The sequence below is a fragment of the Ailuropoda melanoleuca genome, chromosome 3 (assembly GCF_002007445.2).
Source record: "Ailuropoda melanoleuca isolate Jingjing chromosome 3, ASM200744v2, whole genome shotgun sequence".
Lineage (NCBI taxonomy): Eukaryota > Metazoa > Chordata > Mammalia > Carnivora > Ursidae > Ailuropoda > Ailuropoda melanoleuca.
This window is the reverse complement of record NC_048220.1, coordinates 78,651,346-78,673,237: the sequence shown is the minus strand read 5'-3', so window position 1 is coordinate 78,673,237 and position 21,892 is coordinate 78,651,346. Positions and strand designations below refer to the sequence as shown.

The 21,892-nt window shown below is 37.0% G+C and overlaps 1 protein-coding gene across 1 annotated transcript in view; it reads left to right on the top strand.

The window, feature by feature from the left end:
- Positions 1 to 2: 2 nt before the first annotated feature.
- The window catches only part of FBXL17 (F-box and leucine rich repeat protein 17), a gene marked incomplete at its 5' end in the record, with an annotated part of 496,760 nt that continues 474,870 nt past the window's right edge, over positions 3 to 21,892 (top strand). The window contains 2 exons of the mRNA XM_002917814.4: positions 3 to 326; positions 19,204 to 19,326. Of these exons, the coding sequence (XP_002917860.3) occupies positions 3 to 326; positions 19,204 to 19,326 (447 nt within the window). The remainder of the gene's footprint in view (positions 327 to 19,203; positions 19,327 to 21,892) is intronic.

Here is a 21,892-nt window from a genome sequence, read left to right as displayed (position 1 = left end):
CGGCGGCCGGCGGCGGCGGCGGAGGGCCTGCGGGGGGAGGCGCCTCGCCGCCGCGGCCCCCCGACGCCGGCTGCTGCCAGGGCTCCGAGCAACCACCGCAGCCGCTCTGCCCCCCGCCCTCCTCTCCCACTTCCGAAGGTGCCCCCACAGAGGCCGGCGGGGACGCGGTCCGAGCGGGGGGCACCGCCCCCTCGCCCGCCCAGCAGCAGCATGAATACGGCGACGCGGACTGTCAGGAGCCCCCCGAAAACCCCTGCGACTGTCACAGGGATCCACCCCCTGAAACCCCAGACATCAACCAGCTGCCGCCATCCATCCTGCTCAAGGTGGGTCTGGGCGAGTGGCGCGGGGATGTGTGCTTTTCCCCAACCCCGGCCCCCGCCTCGGAGGTTTTCTCTCTCCTCCCCCTGAGCGCGGAGGAGGGGGTTCCCTGATAGAGAAGTCCGAAGGGGAGAAGCCAATGGGGAAGATGCTTATGGCCTGTTCTTTGAAGTAGAAAAACTTGGGAGTCTGGTTAATGTCTTTTAATAGCTTGGGTTTGTTACTACAATTCAGGATTTATCTGTTTCTGGATTCCCACTGGTTTAGAAACTATTCGTAGATTTTCTGCGAAATATTTTTATCAGTTGAACAATTTACATTTACTGCTAAAGATTTTGTATATTAGTATTTGAGAGTTTTCAAACAGTACTTGCCGGTTTGATAGCTGCTAGTTGATGTCAGTAACTGTGACCTTTAATCGAACATTTACTACGATCAGGCACTGTGCCTGAGCTTTATATACGTAACACCTCATTTTATCACCCAGTTAACGCTGTGAGACAGGTATTAACAACCCCACTTTATACAAGAAGACACTAGTATTTCAGTGCTGTGTGCCTACAGTAGTAACTCAGGCAGAAGTGGTCTTTCCTCTGTGGAGTTTAGAATCTAGTGAGGCTTGAAGAGGTTGAATGACTTGTCCAAGGTCACACACACACAGGGCAGATCTGGGGAATTTAGGCCTGCTGGACTTGAAAACCCTCTGGTTTATGTTATGTTTTGTTTCCTTCTTACATTTTAATCCTACATTTAATTTGTCAGAAGGTAAAGACTAATGTATTTTTTGTTGGGGAATATGGGTGAGTGGAGAGGATGTGGGTGTCCTGTGGGAGCTTTGTCTCACTTTCAACTAAGTAAAATTTGCAGTTTTGTTAATGCTAGTGAGAAGTTTAATTAAGTGTCAAAGTTGGTGTTATTATTACTAGCAAGTTGTTTTTTCCTCATGCCCCCCCCCCTTCCTGGAACTTAATAAATACAAACCTTCTTTTTCAGCGTGGGAGATATTTAATACCAGTCAAAAATAACCTAGATAAGAATTTGGCTACTTTATTGTTACTGCTGTAACTGTCATCAGTTACAAATGTTACTATCACAAATACACTTTTTTGATTAGAGTTTTTGCACATTTATAATCATGTGTTTAGATCTGTTTTACTGTGATATCAATTTCTTTTTTTTTTTTTGAAGATTTTATTTATTTATTCGACAGAGATAGAGACAGCCAGCGAGAGAGAGAACACAAGCAGGGGGAGTGGGAGAGGAAGAAGCAGGCTCACAGCGGAAGAGCCTGATGTGGGGCTTGATCCTATAACGCCGGGATCACGCCCTGAGCCGAAGGCAGATGCTTAACTGCTGTGCCACCCAGGCGCCCCTGTGATATCAATTTCTTGTAAATAATATAGCCAGAGAATGGGAAAACATAACTTTTCCTTAAGTCAAAATGTAATGATTTAACTCTTATGGAGGTGTGCTTTCTGGAGGAGTAATTGCCTCCTCTGTGTTCAGGGTGTGCATTTTAGGGCAGAGGGAACTTTCGTGAGTCCTTTAAATCAGCAAATGCCAAATATCAACAAATATTTGATATAGAAGTTTGATTGCTGTTTTGTTATTTTGCAAGTAAGACTGTTTAAAAGCTAAAAACCAAGGTACTTTCTGCTTACCACCCAAATCATCATTTCAGGAGGTAGAGAACATTTTAATGAAAAAAAAAAAGCATGATCTCATAATAAAGAAAATTTCTATAGAATAAATTTTGCTAGAATAGATTATCTGCTAAAAACGTTTTTTCAAGTTTTGCTGTGGACTGTTGAAAATTTGGTCTGAAGGATATTTGAAGATTTTACTCGTTGGATTTGCCCTATCGTGTTGGAGTATTTATTTTAAAAAGGAGGTTTTCATTTTTTTAAAAGATTTTATTTATTTGATTGACAGAGAGACAACGAGAGAGGTAATACAAGCAGGGAGAGTGGGAGAGGAAGAAGCAGGCTTCCCTCGGAGCAGGGAATCCAATGCGGGGCTGGATCCCAGGACACTGGGATCATGACCTGAGCTGAAGGTAGACGCTTAATGACTGAGCCACTCAGGCACCCTGTGTTGGAGTATTTAGACATGTTAGATAGATTTCCTTGTATTAGAAACTTTAATGAAGATTCTGTGTGTGTCTCATAGTGGCATTCAGCACAAAGTGAGTTGGACTATTGGAATGAATTGAAATTGAGGTTTTTCAGTGTTTACCAATCCATTCCAACTTTTAGGAATAGGGCTTTTGGTGGTAGAGGCTCTGTCAACATAGATTTTGTTCATTGTTCTGTCCCCTCTCCTAAGTGCAATGGCTGGCATTTAGCAGCTCTGAGTAAGTATTTATGAACAAATGAGTGGCTAGGTGTTTAGGAAGTCTGGGCTGATACTCTGGATGAATATGCCATGCCACTAAGAGAAGCCTCTAAGAAATGCTTATATCCTGACCTGAGTTGTTGTTTGAACCACAGTAAAAACCATGTGATGATGAAAAGGTTCTGGCTCAATTTTTGGTGAGAACTGGAGGTGTTTGGTTTGTAGAAGAGAAGACTTTGGGAGCCTTGGCAGTGTTTTTATTATTTAATTTAATTAATTAATTTATTTGTTTTTTAAAGATTTTATTTATTTGAGGGAGAGAGAGAGCACAAGCAGCGGGAGGGGCAGAGGAAGAGGGAGAAGCAGAGAGCCCGACTTGGGGCTCGATCCCAGGACCCTGAGGTTATGACCTGAGCTGAAGGCAGATGCTTAACCGACTGAGTCACCCAGGCCCCGTATGATGATGTGTGTATAGTACAAGAAGAATTGTTGCATAGAGAGGTACAAATCCATCACCTCTATTGGAAAAATTCTTAGAAAGCATGCACTTCGTCCCTAATAATGGGTCAGTAACATTTATACAGTCGTATTGCTGTATCTTTTGTACCAGAAGTTACTGTAGTTGTAAAAAAGGAGGGGGGAGGATGTGGAGGAGGGAGAGTTTGGAGGAGAAATGTAAAGAAATGTGATTTAAAGGTTGTTTTTAGGGGCGCCTGGGTGGCACAGCGGTTAAGCGTCTGCCTTCGGCTCAGGGCGTGATCCCGGCGTTATGGGATCGAGCCCCACATCAGGCTCCTCTGCTGTGAGCCTGCTTCTTCCTCTCCCACTCCCCCTGCTTGTGTTCCCTCTCTCGCTGGCTGTCTCTATCTCTGTCAAATAAATAAATAAAATCTTTAAAAAAAAAATAAAAAAAATAAAGGTTGTTTTTAAGGAAAATTACCAACTTTTTCCATAAATTTTTTTTTTTCCAGGCAAAAAGCAAAAGCAAAAAAACCCAAAACAAAAAACCAAAACAAAAAACCAAAAAAAAAAAAAAACACAAAAAAACAAAGAAAAACCCCAAAACCCACCTGAATTCTTTTTATGGAAGTTCATAGGGCAGATTTTTGGTTCAATATCAAAAAGATTATCTTTTTAAATTTTATTTTTACATAACTTGCCTTAAAACATTAAAATAATGCAGGTAGGGCAAAAGTTTGCCTAGATTCATCCCTACCTTCTCCTTTAGTTTCCTCTCTAGAGGAACTAGAGAGGAACTAACCACTGTTACCAGTTTAGATTGTTTTTCTAGAACTGCTCTGTAGAGTACAGTAGCTTAAAGTAGATAAAGTTAAATTTAAAATTCAGTTTCTCAGCCACAGTAGCCACATTTTAGGGATTAGTAGTCACGTGTGACTGACTGCTACCATACTGGACTGTGCAGATCCAGAACATTTCTGTCATTGTAGAAAGACCTGTGTAAACCTTCATAGCCTTTTTTCATAAATGGCACCAAAATATACATGTTGTGATTTTTTTGTTTTGTTAATAGTATGGTTTGGAAGACTTTCCTTATTAATAAGTAGTGTACATTGTTTCCTTCATTCTTTTTTTTTTTTTAAAGATTATTTATTTAAGTAATCTCTGTAGCCAACCTGGGACTTGAACTCACAACACTGAGATCAATATCTGCATGCTCTACTGACTTAGCCAGCCAGACGCCCCTTCCTTATTCTTTTTAACTGCTGCATAGTATTCCATCGTGTCATACCATACTGTATTTTTCTTTTTTTTAAAAGATTTTATTTATTTATTCAACAGAGATAGAGACAGCCAGCGAGAGAGGGATCACAAGCAGGGGGAGTGGGAGAGGAAGAAGCAGGCTTATAGCAGAAGAGCCTGATGTGGGGCTCGATCCCATAACTGCCGGGATCACGCCCTGAGCCGAAGGCAGACGCCTAACCGCTGTGCCACCCAGGCGCCCCCATACTGTATTTTTCTATTATTGAATGGTTCCAACTTATTGCTGCTACCAACAGTGCTAATAGATGTTTTTTTGTGCATATATAGTCATTTTTTTTTAGGGTAGATTTCAAGAAGGTGGAATTTTAGAGTTGAAGGTTGTGTACATTTGGACATTTAGAAAATCCTTTCTAACAGTAAGAACTGTGCAAAAACAGAATGAATTCTTTCTTGAAATAGTGAGCTTCACTGGAGATCATAATTTAACTTCAGAGCAGGAAGAGACCTTTGAGATCTGGTTACTCTCCACTTTTTTTTTTTTTTGCATGAAAAAACAGGCCTGGAGAAGTGAAATGGCTTATCCCAAGACATTTTGGATAGTGAAAGCCAGACCCTGGACTGGAACCCCTCTCAATGTTTGCAGGCCTAGAAATCTTTTCAATATACTATGAAAGAGGGTCTCAGCAATCTTCTTTCAGAGATTTTATGAAAGAGATTCCTGAATTGGGGGTGGCAGGGAGGAGCTTACAGCAGACAACTTCTAAGCTATTATGAGTCAGAGGCTAATTTTATAATTGGGTCTGTAGGGTTGAATTGTGGTCTTTAAATATAAGAAATCTGAGAAGTAGGGAATGTCTCTTCAAAGGTCATCTGTGGGAATAGCATTTTCTGAAGGACTTAAACCTGTTACAGTTGACCTTTGGTTGATGGATTGCTTTGGATCAACTAAGGTAGCTTCAGTCTTTGATACCTGTTGCCTTTATAACTTAAAGCAATCCTGCCTTGTGATATCACAATTAAATTTTTATATTGTGGAGCCACTATGCATCAGTTTTACCAAATGATAGAAATGGAATACTTTTCTTTAAGTGTTACTATTTGAGTAACTGGTATTATTTAGAGACTTTGTGTGCTTTATGTTTAGACACCTTGCTCTCTCTCAGCAGACCTGTTTCTTTCCAAAGGAAACCAGGTGAGAGATCAGAATCTATCAACACAGTTAGAAAACTGCTGCACCATGGATGTACCCCTGATAACGTGTTAGTAGGTATTAAATCTTGATTTTTACAGCTCTGTTGCTAACAGGTTGCTTTAGTGATCAAGAAAGAATTTTACAAGAGAAATGTGCTTTGGTGAAGGCTTATGTACTTGATCTGGTTTTTTTGTTTTGTTTTGTTTTGGTTTTGTTTTTTAGATATGAAAATAAGGATGAAAGCAATGGAAATGGGAGTCAAAGAAAAAAGTAATACTGCTTTTTAAAGCTTTGACTGTAGATTACTGGTGGGTAAGAGGAACTAAGTTATATGTAGCATTTCATGAATGCTTGACTTACTACCCCAGTACCAGATAACCTCCAGAATGTGTATCTCTGCGGTTGTAGGGATGAGTTTAGTCAGCTCTGAAATGGAATGTTGTTAGGAAGTCATGTTCAAGACTTTTCTTTGGTGAAGAATGCCGAGTAATCTTGATTAACTTAGGCCACAAAAGGTGAGATTTGTTTTCTTCTTATCTTGAGAGGTCTATAAATTTTGGTGCCTTGTAATGAGTAGCTGTCAAGGGGATAACCCTGAGCCTTTGTTTTGTTTTGTTTTTGTTTTTGTTTTTGCCAGCTTTGGGATACCAAGTTGTATAAATGATAGGGAATATGAAAAGATAAGTGAAGGCATATATGAAAGCATTTAATATTAGCATAATAGTTTCCTAAAAAGTTGCTTAATTTTGGCTGAATGTCATATTATGTTTGTCAAAGAGTCTTGCCCAAGTTGGGAGCCAAGTGGTGTGCTAAGAGCATCTACGTGGAGGAAGAAGCTAGAGTGGTGATGGGTGATTGGTTACATACATACATACATATATTTCCTAGTTCTGTCCACTTGAGAGGACCTTAGAGAAGCAATGCCCAATAACACTGTGTGCACTTAGCATCCAGATCTTAGCTTCTAAAAACCATTCTCTGCTAAAATGAATCAGTGTTTTAGGAGAAATTGCTGATTACAGAGCTGGTACCAGGGAAGTACAGGATGAGCCTAGAATATTTTGTCCTAGAGCATAAGGTAGTGCTCAAAGAATAAGGGATATATGTCAGAAGGACACATTGTTTCATAGTATCTCCTCCCAAAATACTTAAAAAGTTTTGTGTTGTTGAATTCTGTGACTGGCTTTAGAATAAAACTTAATCTTGTGTAAATTTCATGATACTCTACTGTTGAGTAGCACTCTGTAGTAATAGTTTGGATTTTATAAGTTTGCTGTGCTTTAAATTTTAATAATTAAATTGTGAGAAATTATTTTAGATTATAGATTAGGAAATAGCTTTAGAGTCTGTGACTTGCCTGTGGCTGTATGGTTAGAAAAGTACCAGAAATATGTTTTGTGCTTCTGTTTTTCTAAATGGTGCTTTATTCAAGAGACTATTTAGTAAATGTTGCTTTCAAGCTTTTGGCAGGTAGTATAGTAGAATATTTAAGAGGCAAGGTATGATATACATGGACAAAAATTGAAAAGGGCAGAAAAGTTGAACTTGGTTGAAATAGTTAATTCTGAGAAGATTGCAAAGAGGGAATCTATCTGAATCTAAAGGATAGTATCTGCTTAGTAATTTATTATAACATGTGATGTTTGTATATGTGCATGTATGTTTTCTCAAATAGGAATTCAAAGATTCTGGGAAGAAAAATGATAGAATGATAGAAATGCAGAGCTTGTGAATGTTTTTTTTTATAAAAACAGCTATATTGATATTTAATTTACTCATTTTAAGTATTACAGTTTGAGGTTTTTGTTTTTTTTTTAAGATTTTATTTATTTATTTGAGAGAGAGAGAGAGAGAGAGCACACGAGCAGGGGAGGGTCAGAGGGAGAAGCAGACTCCTCACTAAGCAGGGAGCCCAATGTGGGGCTCAATCGATTGCCAGGATGCTGGGATCATGACTTGAGCCAAAGGCAAATGCTTAACCAACTTAGCCTCCTAGTCGCCCCTACAGTTTGAGTTCTAATAAGTGTTTAGGTTGTACAACCATCATTATAATCCAGTTTTAGAACACCTCAAATAGTTTCTTTGTGTCTCTTTGCAGTCAATTTCTGCTCACACCCCTATATTCTGCCTATATAGTTTTGCCTTTTCTAGAAATTTCATATAAATGGCATCATACAATATGTAATCAAGAATATTGTGGAGTTTTTTTTCTTTTAAGATTTCATTTATTTATTTGATACAGAGAGCACAAGCAGGGGGACCAGAGGGAGAGGGAGAAGGAGGCTCCCCACTGAGCAGGGAGCCTGACACGGGGCTTGATCCCAGGACCCCGGGATCGTGACCGAGCTGAAAGCAGACTCTTAACCAACTGAGTCACCCAGGCGCCCTAAGAATATTGTGTTTTATCTTGAATACCTCTGTATCTCTCATGACACCTAGCATAGTCCATGACACAACAGGAATCAATATAAAATAGCTACACAGATTTACTTCTATAACTTGCATGCCATCTGCTTACTCGTAAACTTTTACAATAATATTTGATAGCAGATAAGATCTCCTTATCAAAAATTAGGTGGCCAAATGTGGGTATTAGCTTTGTTGATTTTGAAGTACTCTGAGGTTCTGTGGGGTAGATATGACCAAGTGTTAAACAACAATGAGTTTTCCGGAAGTTGTTTTTTTTTTTTTTTTAAAGATTTTATTTATTTATTTGACAGAGAGAGAGAGACAGCCAGTGAGAGAGGGAACACAGGCAGGGGGAGCAGGAGAAGAAGAAGCAGGCTCCCAGTGCATGAGCCTGATGTGGGGCTCGATCCCCGCCCTGAGCCAAAGGCAGACGCTTAACGACTGAACCACCCAGGCGCCCCTCCGGAAGTTTTTTTAGTCTGAATTATCTTCTGAAATTTTACACTGATGCCCTGCTCAAAAATAGAATCTTTAAGGCTCAGGAATATTCGCGTGTTGCTGGTAGTGATTATTTCAGATTATATCTGTAATATGATTTGTACCTTTTCTGGTAATTCATATTTTAGTTGTGTTTTCCAGATCTGCCACTAAAGACAAAGAATATTAAGTTTATTTTCAACCCAGGTCCTGATTAGAAATCACTGCCGTTTCCCAGTATCCATTCCCCTCATATTCTTTTTAGTAACGGAATTTGCCATGCTCTAGCTTGGCACATGATCACCTGATTAAAGGCTGTTTCTCAGCCTTTCTTGCAGATTGGTGTAGCTCTGTGACTGAATGTTAGGTAGAAGAGTATGAGTGGAAGTAATGTGCACACCTTCTTAGTCGTACCATAAAAGCAGCTGCTTGCCCTTGCTTCCTCTCCCCCTTTGCAGGGCTAGACCACCTGCATTGTACGAATCAGCCATCTTCCACTCTGTAGCTGAAGGCAGTGACGGCAGAGCAACAAGGTACAAAATGATAGATCCCTGGACCTTCTACTACTTAGAGTACCTACACCCACTTAGTTTGAATTTCTCTCGTGTTCAAACTATTGCTCACAGGTGTGTGTTAAAGTAAGCAATTTCCTGGCTTGATGCAAGTGATATCCCAGTTTTTTTCAGTGTTCTTCTTCCCCTTTATGGTTTTCTTTATTCAACAAAAATGTTGATACAGTGCGGTCCTTGACAGACCAACATTCTCTTTCTTCAGCCTTTGAAATACTCTTTCTCTTGAATCTCTCAAATTATCCAAAGATAATTCAGAAATGCCTTTGACTATATAATCTTAAAGCCAGTGACTGCATCTCAAGTTGTAGTGTCTCTTACAGAAACCCAGGTACATGTGCACAAATGCTGGTTAAATGAGTTAAGAAGATAGTTTGGAGGCAAGCAGTTACTTTCTCAGGAGTTAAGATTTGGGCGATAGGCCATTTTAATGACAGAAAGAAAAGCAGGGGTATTTAAATATTGTGTTAGATATCTATTTTTATGTAACAAATTATGCCAACACTTAGCAGTTTAAAACCACAAATTTTATTATTTCATATATTCTGTGGGGTAATAATTCCTTTGAGACTTAGATGGGTCCCATTTGATCCAGGGTCTCTTATGAGGCTTTATTCAGGGTGTTGACTGGAGCTACTGAACTGGAGCTCAAGAATTCCTGTCCTCCAAACTTGTGAAATTGTTGGCAGGCCTTAGGTCCTCATTGGCTGTTGGCTACATGCTTAAGTTCCTTGCCATGTCCTGTGGGTTCTCCATAGGGCTAATAGCAGCATGGCAGCTCACTCCTCCCAGAGCAACAAATCCAAGAACACCCAAAAATGGAAACCATGTTTTTTTTGTTTTTAACCTAATCCCGGAAGTAACATCCTATCAGTTTGCCATACTCTGTTCATTAGAAGTGAGTTAGTCATTAAATCCAGCTCACACTCAAGGAGAGGATTATACAAGTGTAAATCAATATCAGGAGGTGAGTTCATTGGGGGCCATTGTGCAGGTGGCCTACCATAAACAGTATGCAAAGATCTATTATATATGCATTGGAATATCAGCTTAATATTTTGCCTTTTTATTTTTATCTATCTTTTCTGGTACTGGTTTTATCTACCCTTCACCCACTTACTAGATTTCCTTTCAGCTGGATAACTAAAACTCATGGAGATCCACCTAGATTGAGTCATCTGTGGATTATAACAATCATCTCACTTTAACAAAAGAGAAAACTAATGTTCAAAGAAAGTACAATCCAAAGTTAGATATATTTTAAACAAGTGCTTTTTGGTTCTAATGACCATGTTCTACATAACTTCTGTTTGTTAAGGGACAGATTAGCCCTTTAAAACCATGTAGTTCTTTAACCTTAAACAAATGGTCTATGTTCCCTGAGTGTTTATTTTTTCATCTTATAAAATGAGGAGGATGAGCATAAAAATAAACACAAAAGAGGGACTTCCAGCTATAGCTTCAGGAAGAGTTTGGTGAATCCTCACCACAAACAATAAAGTAAAACTAGGCAAAACTGCTTACAACTATTTGGGCTTTGGAAATTGACAAAGGCAGAAAAAAATTGAGAAGCGTTTATTCTTAGGAAAATTGCTAGTGCTTTAAGAATGGTTGATGTCTACAGCATTCTTGCATCCCCCAGTTCCTTTGGCAAGAGCCAGAGTTTGGGAAACCAGCAGCCTTGATGCCCGAGGCTAAGTCAGTTTGTGGCAACAAGTAAAAACCTGTATTTTTCAACTTAAAGTGATGAACTTGATAGGAAACAAATTGTGAAAACCCACACATTTGCAAGTCTTAGGTTTTGGTGCCAAATGGGATGGGTCAGGGAATTTAACAGGAAGGCCTCGGAAATGAGAAAACCATAAAGGGATAAGCTCTCCACGTATCCTTCATTTACTGTGAAACCATGCACATGTACAAGGGAGACCTGAAGTGTCTAGCAGTAGACAAGGACCAAGGCAGACTTGAGAATTGGCTAAGCCTTGGATGTGCTCTTCCCATCCCATGCACAGATTGAAGAACAGGTTTGAGATGTGTGAGCATGCCTTTGATATGACTTTGAGATAACTAGCTGAAAACTAAGCTATATAGACATAGGGTAACCTCCTTAGGAAGCCAGAGTAAAAAAAATATGTAAGTATTAAAACCCGAGCAGAGACATCAACCTTGAAGGGACATAGATCCCACAGTTTAAGGCCAGGAAAATTAAAATGTCAAAAAAATTCCGGCGGTGGCTGGCTGGCTTAGTTGGTAGAGCATATGACTCTTGATCTCAGGGTTGTGAGCCTACCTCAGGGCTCGAGCTCATGACCCTGAGATCAAGACCTGAGCTGAAATCAAGAGTCGGATGCTTAACTGATTGAGCCGCCCAGGTGCTCCTAAAATGTCTAGTTTTTTTGTTTGTTTGTTTTGTTTTAAGATTTTATTTATTTATTAGAGAGAGAGCATGAGCGAGAGGGAGAAGCAGACTCAACACTGAGCAGGGAGACTGACATGGGGATCAGTTCCAGGATCCCAAGATCGTGACCTGGGCTGAAGGCAGACACTTAACTGACTGAGCCACCCAGGTGCTCCTAAAATGCATAGTTTTTAACAGAGAGCTATGAGACACGTCAAGAGACAGAAAAATGTGACCTATACTGAGAGAAAAGAAAGTCGTTAATAGAAAATAACTCTGAGTGGGCTCAGATATTAAACTTAAAAGACAAAACTATAAACATGTTAAAAAAATAGAAGGAAACATTCAAATTATAGCAAAAAATATTATGACACTGACTCAACAAATTGTGCATCTCAATACAAAGAAATGGAATCTATAAAAAGAGTATTTCATTTTCTTGGTGTTATTATAAATGGAAATGCTTTCTTAATTTCCATTTTTGAATTATTCATTGTTAATGTGTGGAAATTTTTGCTTATTAGCTCAAATTTTTTTTTGTGTTCTTTAGGATTTTTTTATATACAAGATCATGATATCTGTTAATAGAGAACATTTTAATTCTTCCTTTCCTGGATACCTTTCATTTCTTTTTCTTGAACAGTCGCCCAGGTTGGAATCTCTAGTACAATGGAGAGAGTAGACATCCTTGTCTTGTTCCTCATCCCAGGGGAAAAATGTTCTGTCTTTCACCGTCAAGTATAATGTTAGCTTTGTGTTTTTAATAGATGTGCCATCTATCAAGTTAAGGAAGATTCCTTTTATTTCTAGTTTTCTGAGTATTTTTATCAAGAAAGGGTATTGGATTTTGTTCAGTGGTTTTTCTGCATCTATTGAGATGGCCATTAAAAAAAAAACCTTTCATAACATCTAAAAGTACCTGAGGGGAAGGTAGCGCTGTGTATAAATGGAACTGTATTTCAAATTATTCACGGCTTCAAAAATAATGGATTTTAGAGAATACTGAACCAACATTTTTATAGTGAGTGGAAAAAAAGAACACAAAAAACCAAAACTGTCAACCCAGAATTCTGTATACAATCAACAGTTGTCTTAGGAAAAAAAGTAACAAAGAAACAAAGATTATACATCATGAATAAAACCTGAGAAAATGTTCATCAGTTCATTTGCACTATAAGAAGTGCTAAAAGATGTACGTTAGGTTGAAAAGCAATGAAACAGATGGAAACTTGTATATTCCAGAAGGAATGAAACCATCAAAAATGCTATTGCATCTGCCTTCTTGATCTACTGGAGGAGGGGGTGGGATTCATAGGTACTAAAATAAAAATTTGGTATCAAAAAAACTCCTTCATTTTATTAATATGGTGTGTTAAATGGATTTATTTCTACATTTGGACCACTTTTGCATTCCTGGGGTAAATCCTACCTGGCCATGGTATATAATCCTTTTAATATGTACTGGATTCAGTTTGCTAATATTTTGTTGAAGATTTTTGCATCTGTATTCATAAGGAACATTATTGGTCTGTAGTTTTCTCGTGATGCCTTTGTTTGGCTTTGGTATAAGGTAAACCTCACAGAATGAGTTAGGAAGTGTTACCTCATCCTCCAGTTTGGAAGAATTTAAGGATTAGTCCTAGTTCTTCAAATGTATCACTAATTATTTCCTCTGTTCCTTGGCTTTTCTTTACTGGAAGTTTTTTAATTACTGATTTAATCTTTTTACTTCTTATAGTTCTATTCAGATTTTCTGTTTCTTCTTGAGTCAGTTCTTTTGTAGTTTGTATTCTTCTAGGAATTTGTTCATTTTACCTAGGTTATTTAGTTGGCATGGTATTCTATAATTCTTTTTCTGTAAGGTCGGCAGTGATATTTTCATTCATGATTTTAGTAACTTGAGTGTTCTCTCTTTTTAGTCTGGTGAAGGTTTGTCAGTTTTGTTGATCTTTCCAAGGATTTAGCTTCTGTTTTCTTTGTTATTTTTCTCATCTATATTTTTTATTTGCTCTGATTTTTAATTTTTTCCTTCTGCTTGGCCTGTATTTAGTTTCCTCTTCTTTGTGTAGATCTGTAAGGTGGAAGGTTAAGTTATTGGTTTGAGATCTTTATTCTTTTTAATATAGCTATTTACAGCTATATTCCATAAATTTTGGGATATTGTGTTTTTGTTTTCATTTATCTTAAAATATTTTTTATTTTTCCCTCTGATTTCTTCTTGCTAATTGATTGTTTTCAAGTGTGTGGTTTAATTTCCATACATTTCCACATTTCCTTTTGTTACTGATTTCTAATTTCATTCCATTGTGGTCAGAGAAGATATTTTATATGATTTCAGTCTTTTTATTGAGACTTGATTTGTGGCTAACATACAGTTTATCCATGTTCACTTGAGAAGAATGTATATTCTGTTGTTGGGTGGAGTGTTTATAAAATATCTGTTAGGCCTATTTGGTTTAAGTGTTCCCATTTTCAGTTTCCTCATTTATCTTCTGTCTGGTTATTTTATCCATTATTGAAATGGAGTGTTAAAGTCTCTGAGTTTTGTAGAACTGTTTATTTTTCCCTTCAGTTATGTCAGTTTTTGATTCATCTATTTTGGATGAATCTGTTGGTACATGTATAATTCTTGTATCTTTTTTAGTGGATTTACCCTTTTATCATTCTGTAATTTTTTGGTCTCTTGTAACAATTTTTGTTTTAAAGTCTATTTTGTCTGACATTAGTGTGGACACTACAGTTCTTTTTTGGTTATTATTTGAATAGAATACGTTTTTCCATCCTTTTACTTTTAACCCATGTGTGTCCTTGGATCTAAAGTGAGTCTCTTGGACACTATGTAATTTGATCATCTTTTTGTTCCATTCCTTCATTCTCTGTTTCTAAATTGGAGAGTTCAGTGTTTTTATATTTGATGTAATTACTGATAAGGAAAGACTTCTGCCATTTTCTTATTTGTTTTCTCTGTCTTACACTTTTTCTTCATCAATTCCTCCATTGCTACTTTTTGTATTAGATATTTTTAGTGTACTGTTTTGATTCCTTTCTCTTTTCATGTAGTGTGTGTGTGTGTGTGTGTGTGTGTATTTAGTTACTTTCTTAATATTTGCTGTGGGGTTGTAATTAACATCATAATTTATAACAGTCTAGTTTGAATTAATACCGTTCTGTTGATCTTGAGCCTATTGATGGTAGTATCCCTTGTCAGAAATGCCTGTAGTGTTTGCCTAGGCACATATTACTTATGGCATGCTCCACAGACATTTCGTCTCCCAGGACCCCTATTTATAGCTGGGCCAGGTCTTCCGGTTCTTCTTATGACATGTAGCACACCAAGCACCATCTAGCCAGGTTGAAGGTAGAGAGAGAGAGCATGACTGAGCAGTCTTGGGGGCTCTGCCTTTATTAGAGTCCAAGGGTGGAGTGTTTAGGGTTTTGCAGGTTTACTCTCTATTGGCTAATTTAAAGCAGAAAAGCAGGAATTAGGGCATGAGAAGGGAGAAACAGGGTCACTCAAGCAGTTATCTAGGTTACCTGGGGTTTTCTGAAAGAGAGACCTTAATGGGTTNATTGGCTAATTTAAAGCAGAAAAGCAGGAATTAGGGCATGAGAAGGGAGAAACAGGGTCACTCAAGCAGTTAGTTATCTAGGTTACCTGGGGTTTTCTGAAAGAGAGACCTTAATGGGTGGTGGTAGCCTAGTTCCTTATGTGGTTGTTTTTTTTAGTAGCTGTGTCATACAGCTGGCAATATCTTTATTCAAGATAAATTTTTTTTGAAATGAATATCATGGCAATTAAAAGCTTAATGTTAGACATACTACAATCGAAAAAGCTTATTGTCAGACGCTTAAACTACAAATACCAATATAGTTTCAATGGTATTATAAAACCTGTGTTCCTATATTTATGTTGTTATTGTCACAACTCAGACTTTTATGTGCTTTGTGCCCATTCATATAGATTTATAATTATTATTTTATACAGTTGCCTTTCAATAATATAGAAAATAAAAGGCGTACAAGCCCAAAATACATTAATTCTGAATTTTACATTTACCTATGTAAATACCTGTCTTCATTGGTGTTTTTATTTCTTCCTGTGGTTTCAAGCTATTGGCTCATGCTTTCATTTCAGCCTGAAGAGGTCCCTCTAGCATCTCTTACAGTTAGGTCTACTAGTGTCATACTCCCTCAGTTTTTGTTTATCTGGAAATATTTTAATTTCTCCATCATTTTTGAAGAATAGTTTTGCCAGATATAGAGTACTTTCTTTCAGCACTTTAAATATGTTATCTCATTGCCTTTTGGCTTACATAGTTTCTGATGTGAAATCAGTTGTTAACTTTATTGAGAATCCTTTGTACATGATGAATTGCTTTTCTCTTGCTGCTTCCAGGGCTCTCTGTCTTCTGACAATTTAATTATCATGTGTCTGGGTGTAAAGTCTTTGAGTTAATCTCATTGGTGTTCATTGAGTTTATGAATGTCTAGATTTATGTCTTTCATCAGGTTTGTCAGGGAACAGCATTGTTTTGTTTATTTTTAAACATTTTTTAAAGATATTATTTATTTATTTGAGAGAGAGCACGTGAGAGTGTGCACAAACGGAGGGGGCAGAAGAAAAGGGAGAAGCAGAATCCCCACTGAGCAGGAAGCCTGACATGGGGCTTGATTCTATGACCCGAGCTGAAGGCAGACATTTAACTGACTAAATCACCCAGGTGCCCCAGCATTGTTATATTTAGACTGAAATTTCTATCTTACCTTCCTTGGCCTGTGATTACAGTTTTGGCTCAGTTTTTACTGTACTGCTTTGGGTTTCTTCTGTACATGTGCAGCTTTGTGGTTGACTTGGGAGTTTTGTCACTTTATACACAGAGTTAGGGGTCTCCTTTTCTGATCCTTTTTTGACACTTTTTCACTTAGAGGCCCCTTTTCTTGGTTGTCTGGCTGGAAAGAGTTTCAGAGTTAGAGCCACATCTGCTGCTGTCACGTTTGTATAACTGGGGCTACTTTTATTTTATTTTATTTTATTTTATTTTATTTTATTTTATTTTATTTTATTTTATTTTTAAGATTAATTTATTTTGTAGGGGAAGAGGCAACGGAGAGGGAGAGATAGAATCCTGAGGAGTGTCCCTGCTGAGGGTGTTGCCTTAGTGGGCTTGATCCCATGACCCCGAGATCATGACCTCAGCTGAAATCAAGAGTCGGATGCCTAACCAGCTGAGCCACCCAGGTGCCCCTGGGGCTACTTTTATGGTGAAATGTTAAGAAAAAGGTAGTGAGGATTCCTTTCACACTCTTTGGTCCACAGAGTTCTCTTTGCTGGTTCTACTGGCCAGAAAGATGGTTTCACTTTCAGGGTTTTAGGTGCCTCCACAGCTGCCACATTGCAGCTCTGTGACTGAGGCTGTATTTGGGACTTGGCCAGCAGAGAGGAAAAAGAAAAGGGAAAGAAAAGAAAATCCAAAATGAGGATTCTTCTCATATTCTCTATTTCACATTCTGTCCAGAAAAATGGCTTTCTCTCTATTTTAGTTGTGCCTTATGTACATTTCTGCACAGGGGCCATCCTGTTCCATGATGAGAGATTAAAGGAATAAAACCTCAGGAAAGGCATTACTTTTATTAGTCATCCTTTAAGTTTTGGCTCACCTCCCCATTCCATCTGTTATTAACCTTTTAGAGTCCTGAGTTAATTGCTTTTTGTATGTTGTCCAGAGGTTTTAGTTGTCATGAGTGGGAGTGAGAGGCTTTATAGTGGGCTTAACTCCATCTTTGCTGGTGATTCTTAGACATATTTTTTATTTATCACTAGACCCTTGGAAGAGAAATGATGGTTGTGAAGAGGAGGCAGTTATTTTCTCCAGGTTCAAGATTTAAGCATAGTAGAGATTTTATCTTAGGTGTCTACAACTTTTGGTTGCATGGAGGTTTACCATTTTAGGTCACAGTTGTGATAGGAATCATTTATATACTACTTACTCTGTTCCAGACCTTGTTCCCAAAACTTTATCTGTACTTGTTTGGTCTTCACAGTAACTCTGTGAGGTCAATACTATATTATCCCCATTTTAAAAATAAGGAAATTGGGGTGCCTGGGTGGCTGAGTTGGGTAAGCATCTGCCTTCAGCTCAGGTCATGATCTCAGGGTCCTGGGGTCAAGTCCCGTGTCTGACTGCCTGCTCAGCGGGGAGTCTGCTTCTCCCTCTCCCTTCGCCCCTTTCCCCACTCATGCTCGCTTGCTCACCCTTTCTCTCTCAAATAAATAAGATCTTAAAAAAAAAATAAAGATAAGGAAATTGAGGTACAGAGAGGTTAGGTAATTTGTACAAGGTTGCATAGATAATAAATGGTGAAGCCATGATTTAAACCTAGCATAAGACAGTTTAGTGTTAGAACACATGTTCTTGTTCAAATTTTCACTTAATATTATGGAAATTTTCATATACAGACCAAAGTAGAAAATATTATCATGAACCTGCCCCCTGCCATGTATCATTCAACCAGTTTTAATAGTTTTCAATATTCTGCCTTTCTTGTTTCTTTCACCAATTTTGTTTTTGATAAAGGATCTGAAAGCAAATTCTAGATATCATTTTAGTTATAAATACTAAAGTATGTATCTAAAATGCATAGTAGCTTTTAAAACATAATATAACTACAGTATGAATATAACCACTATATAATCAAAACCTAAAAAGTGAAGACTAATTTTCTTTAAATCATCTAGTATCTATTTTGTGTTCAGTTTTATTTGATTGTCTCAGAAGAACCTTCTTATAGTCAGTTCAGTTCAGGATTTCAGTATGGTCCATACATTGTATTTGTCGATATATATTTTAATTGTAAAAATTCTGTATTGGTCCTAACCCTTACCCTAGCCATCTTTTTTGATTTTAACTTTTTAAAACTCCTTTAAAAATAAGCGTTATATTTTAGAATAATCTTAGAAAAGTTGCAGATATAGTAGTGTTCCCATATATTCCTCAATTATTTTCAGTTTTCCCGAATTTGATGATCTTACGTTACGATGGTTCATTTACCAAAACTGTGAAATCAGCATCAGTGTAAGTTTTTCTGTTGATGTTCTTTTTCCAATTCAGGATTGCATTAGTTGTCATTTCTCTGTATTCTCCTCTCATCTGTGATAGTTTCTTAGTCTTTCCTTGTTTCTCTGACCTTGAATTTTTTTGAGGAGTTCTTATCAGGTATTTTGTAGGATGTCCCATAGTTAGCATATATGATATTTTTCTCAGGATTTGATCGGGGCCATGAATTTCTGGAAAAAATACCATAAGGTAAAATGTTTTTCTTATGATTTATTTTCATTATTCTTTTAAAAAATTATATAAATGTTTACCAGGTTCCTAGGTCAAAACTGTAAAACTGCATACCTTTAAAGTCGTCTCACTTTCATCCTTTTTCCCTTCCTACTCTCTTCTCCCTTCCCATAAAGGTAAGCATTTTTATTAGTTTTTGGCTTCTCCTTCCCATCATTTTTTTTTTTTTAATATTGGCAAACTCTCTCTCTCTCTCTGTTCCCTCTGCTTCCCCACTCCATCTTTTTACATGAAAGATGATATTAGTACATGTTCTTAGCTCTCATACTGTACTTCCTCTTCAGGGTATTCCTTAACAATCACTTTTCTAATAATGGCCATTGTATTCAAGATGGTTTTCTGTTTTAAAAGTTAATTTTTTCAAACTAATAAGAACCTTTTCCTGTGCCTTTAAAGTGTTAAGCGCATATTATATGGTTCCTTTTTTATTTACAGATATTTTCCAATTTATCCCTGGATGAGCGTTGCCTTTCTGCATCATTGGTTTGCAAGTACTGGCGTGACCTTTGTTTAGATTTCCAGTTTTGGAAGCAGCTGGATCTTAGTAGTCGTCAGCAGGTATGGAATCTAATTCTAAGGAGCATTCACTTTGACCTACTCAAAAAGTATCTTTATTCCTCTTCAGAAATCAGTTCTTTCATGTTGTAGTTTTCAAGATAGTTCAAGTGACTATAATTCCATGCTTTAGTAATTTTTTTTTTTGTGAATTATGTTAAAGCTAGGTTCTTGTGGTGAAGAAGATTTTTTTTTTTTTTAACATGGATTGGTAATTTTGGGTTTCTTCTTAATCCTCTTTGTCTAAGTCCTCTTTATCTTCTCCCTTTTTTCATTACCTTCCAAGAAAGTTATTAAACTTTTCGCCTTTTTTAGGGGGGGTTATATCATAAATATTAGTTTAATAGTAGAAAACAATGGCAGATGTTTATATAGTACTGTGGATATGTCATGTACTGTTGTACGGGGTTTATACATAGTAAAACATTTGATCCTTCTAACAATGTCATGAGTCGATACTATTATTATTCCTTTTAATATATTCCTTTTATATATTATTTAAAGGAATAATATATATTAATAATAACATATTAATAATATATATTAATATAATAATATAATTAATAATTATATAATAAATAATAATATATATTAATATATACTATTAAAAGGAATATATTTAATATAGTCCTTTTAATATATTATTATTACACTATTAATAGTGTTCTTATACTATTGTTATAGGTGACTAGTGTAAATATTCTTATGCAGTTGTTACAGTTGAAGAAATAGAAGCAAAATGGGCTAAGATAACTTGTTTTAATTTTCCTGTCTTTCCTATTGCCTGGTCGCCTAGTGTGTTTATATGGTGGCATAAATTAGGAAAAAAGATAGAGTTAGTAGTGTTCATTGCAAACAATTTGTTGGACTTGTTGGATTCTTCTTTTTGACTTGGTTGTTAGTACTTGGCATTGGAAATACATAAAAATATCCGGTAAGAATAGGATTTTATTAGAGTACTGATCTGCCCTGATCCTTCCATGAGATTTTTAGGTAGTGGTGTGCTGGTACATGCTGAACAACTAGCTTTCAGAAACAAATAGAAAGCTGTGTATTATAGTATTTGCTAGTTTTTTGTGGTGCAAATGCTCCCACCATCGTTAATTTCAGGCTACCGATGTGGTATCACTGAATGCAGGGATGTCACTGGTTTGGAAAGAGGTACACATTACAGGGTAAGTTCATACAAGTCAAGTTCAGCACACCACTGGTAGTTTATATGGTGTGTGTGTGTGTGTGTGTGTGTGTGTACCTCATACTCTTTAAACAAAATAAGCAAATTCCTGAGCATTTGTACGTAAGTTTCCTTTTTGTTTTTCTGCCTCATTGGTTNGTGTGTGTGTACCTCATACACTTTAAACAAAATAAGCAAATTCCTGAGCATTTGTACGTAAGTTTCCTTTTTGTTTTTCTGCCTCATTGGTTAGAGGTTGAAATAATTACAGAATTAGTCATTTCCCTGCCTGGGTCCATGAAATTTGTGTCTAGGAAAATGGTGAGTATTTAGTTAGTTGTGGCTGGTAGAGTAGAAAGAAGTAATGTGAAATAATACATTGGCTCTTTACTTCATTAGTCTTGGATACCTGAGCTATTTGTTATAAACTGAGGCTAAGAACAGCTTTTCACCCTTACTGGTAGTTAGGTCTGAAGATGAAAAAATAAATAAATAAAAGGAGAGGTATGTCAGAGTTTTAGTTTTGAAGGCAACTTTCTGCATTTCTTTGCTTTTTCCAATAAGCATAAAGATTAGTTGCAACCTTGGCTCTTACTCTTAGTGCTCCTGAACACTCCAGTTCTTTCCTTCTTCTGTTCTAAATTTCATCATGTGCATTTTCTTTCACCATTATTTGTACTCAAGGTACTTGAATAATATTTATTTTTTTGTTGAAGTTTACCTGACGCACAGTGTTATGTTAGTTTCAGGTGTACAGCAGAGTGCTTTGACAATTCTGTTTTGCCGCGCTTATCACCATACAGTGCTATTGCCATACCATTGGCTGTTTTCCCTACGCCATACCTGATTTATTCATTCCATGATTGGGTAGGGAATATGAAGAGACTGATTTTTTAAAAATTATGTTTAAAATTCAGATGGCCATGTGAATTTTTAACCACATGAATTTTAAGGTTACTTTTGAGTTTTCTGATAAGAGCTATTTGATATGGACATTTGTATGTAATCTTTGGTGTGTGATAAACAAAATGATATATTTTCTAAGCTATTAATTATAAGGTAGTATTCTGAAAAAAGTAGTAAAACAAAATTTATTTATATTTTGTGGTAGGTACCATTTAATTTGATTAGGTATAATAAGTTACGATTCATATAGCATGATGACTGATACATACTGTTTGCTTGACTAAAAATAGAGAGCAAAACATTTAAAATCTCAAAGCAGTTTTGTTTATAGGGAATTTTTGGTGAGTTTAAAAGTTAAAGTAACTTTCCTAATAAGGATAGATCTTTAGGCTTTTAATGAAAACTGACACATATATTCTTGCTTGGTGTTTTTTGACAGCACTTCTGACACCAAATGTGTGGAGTTTTTTTCATTCTAACAAATTCTCT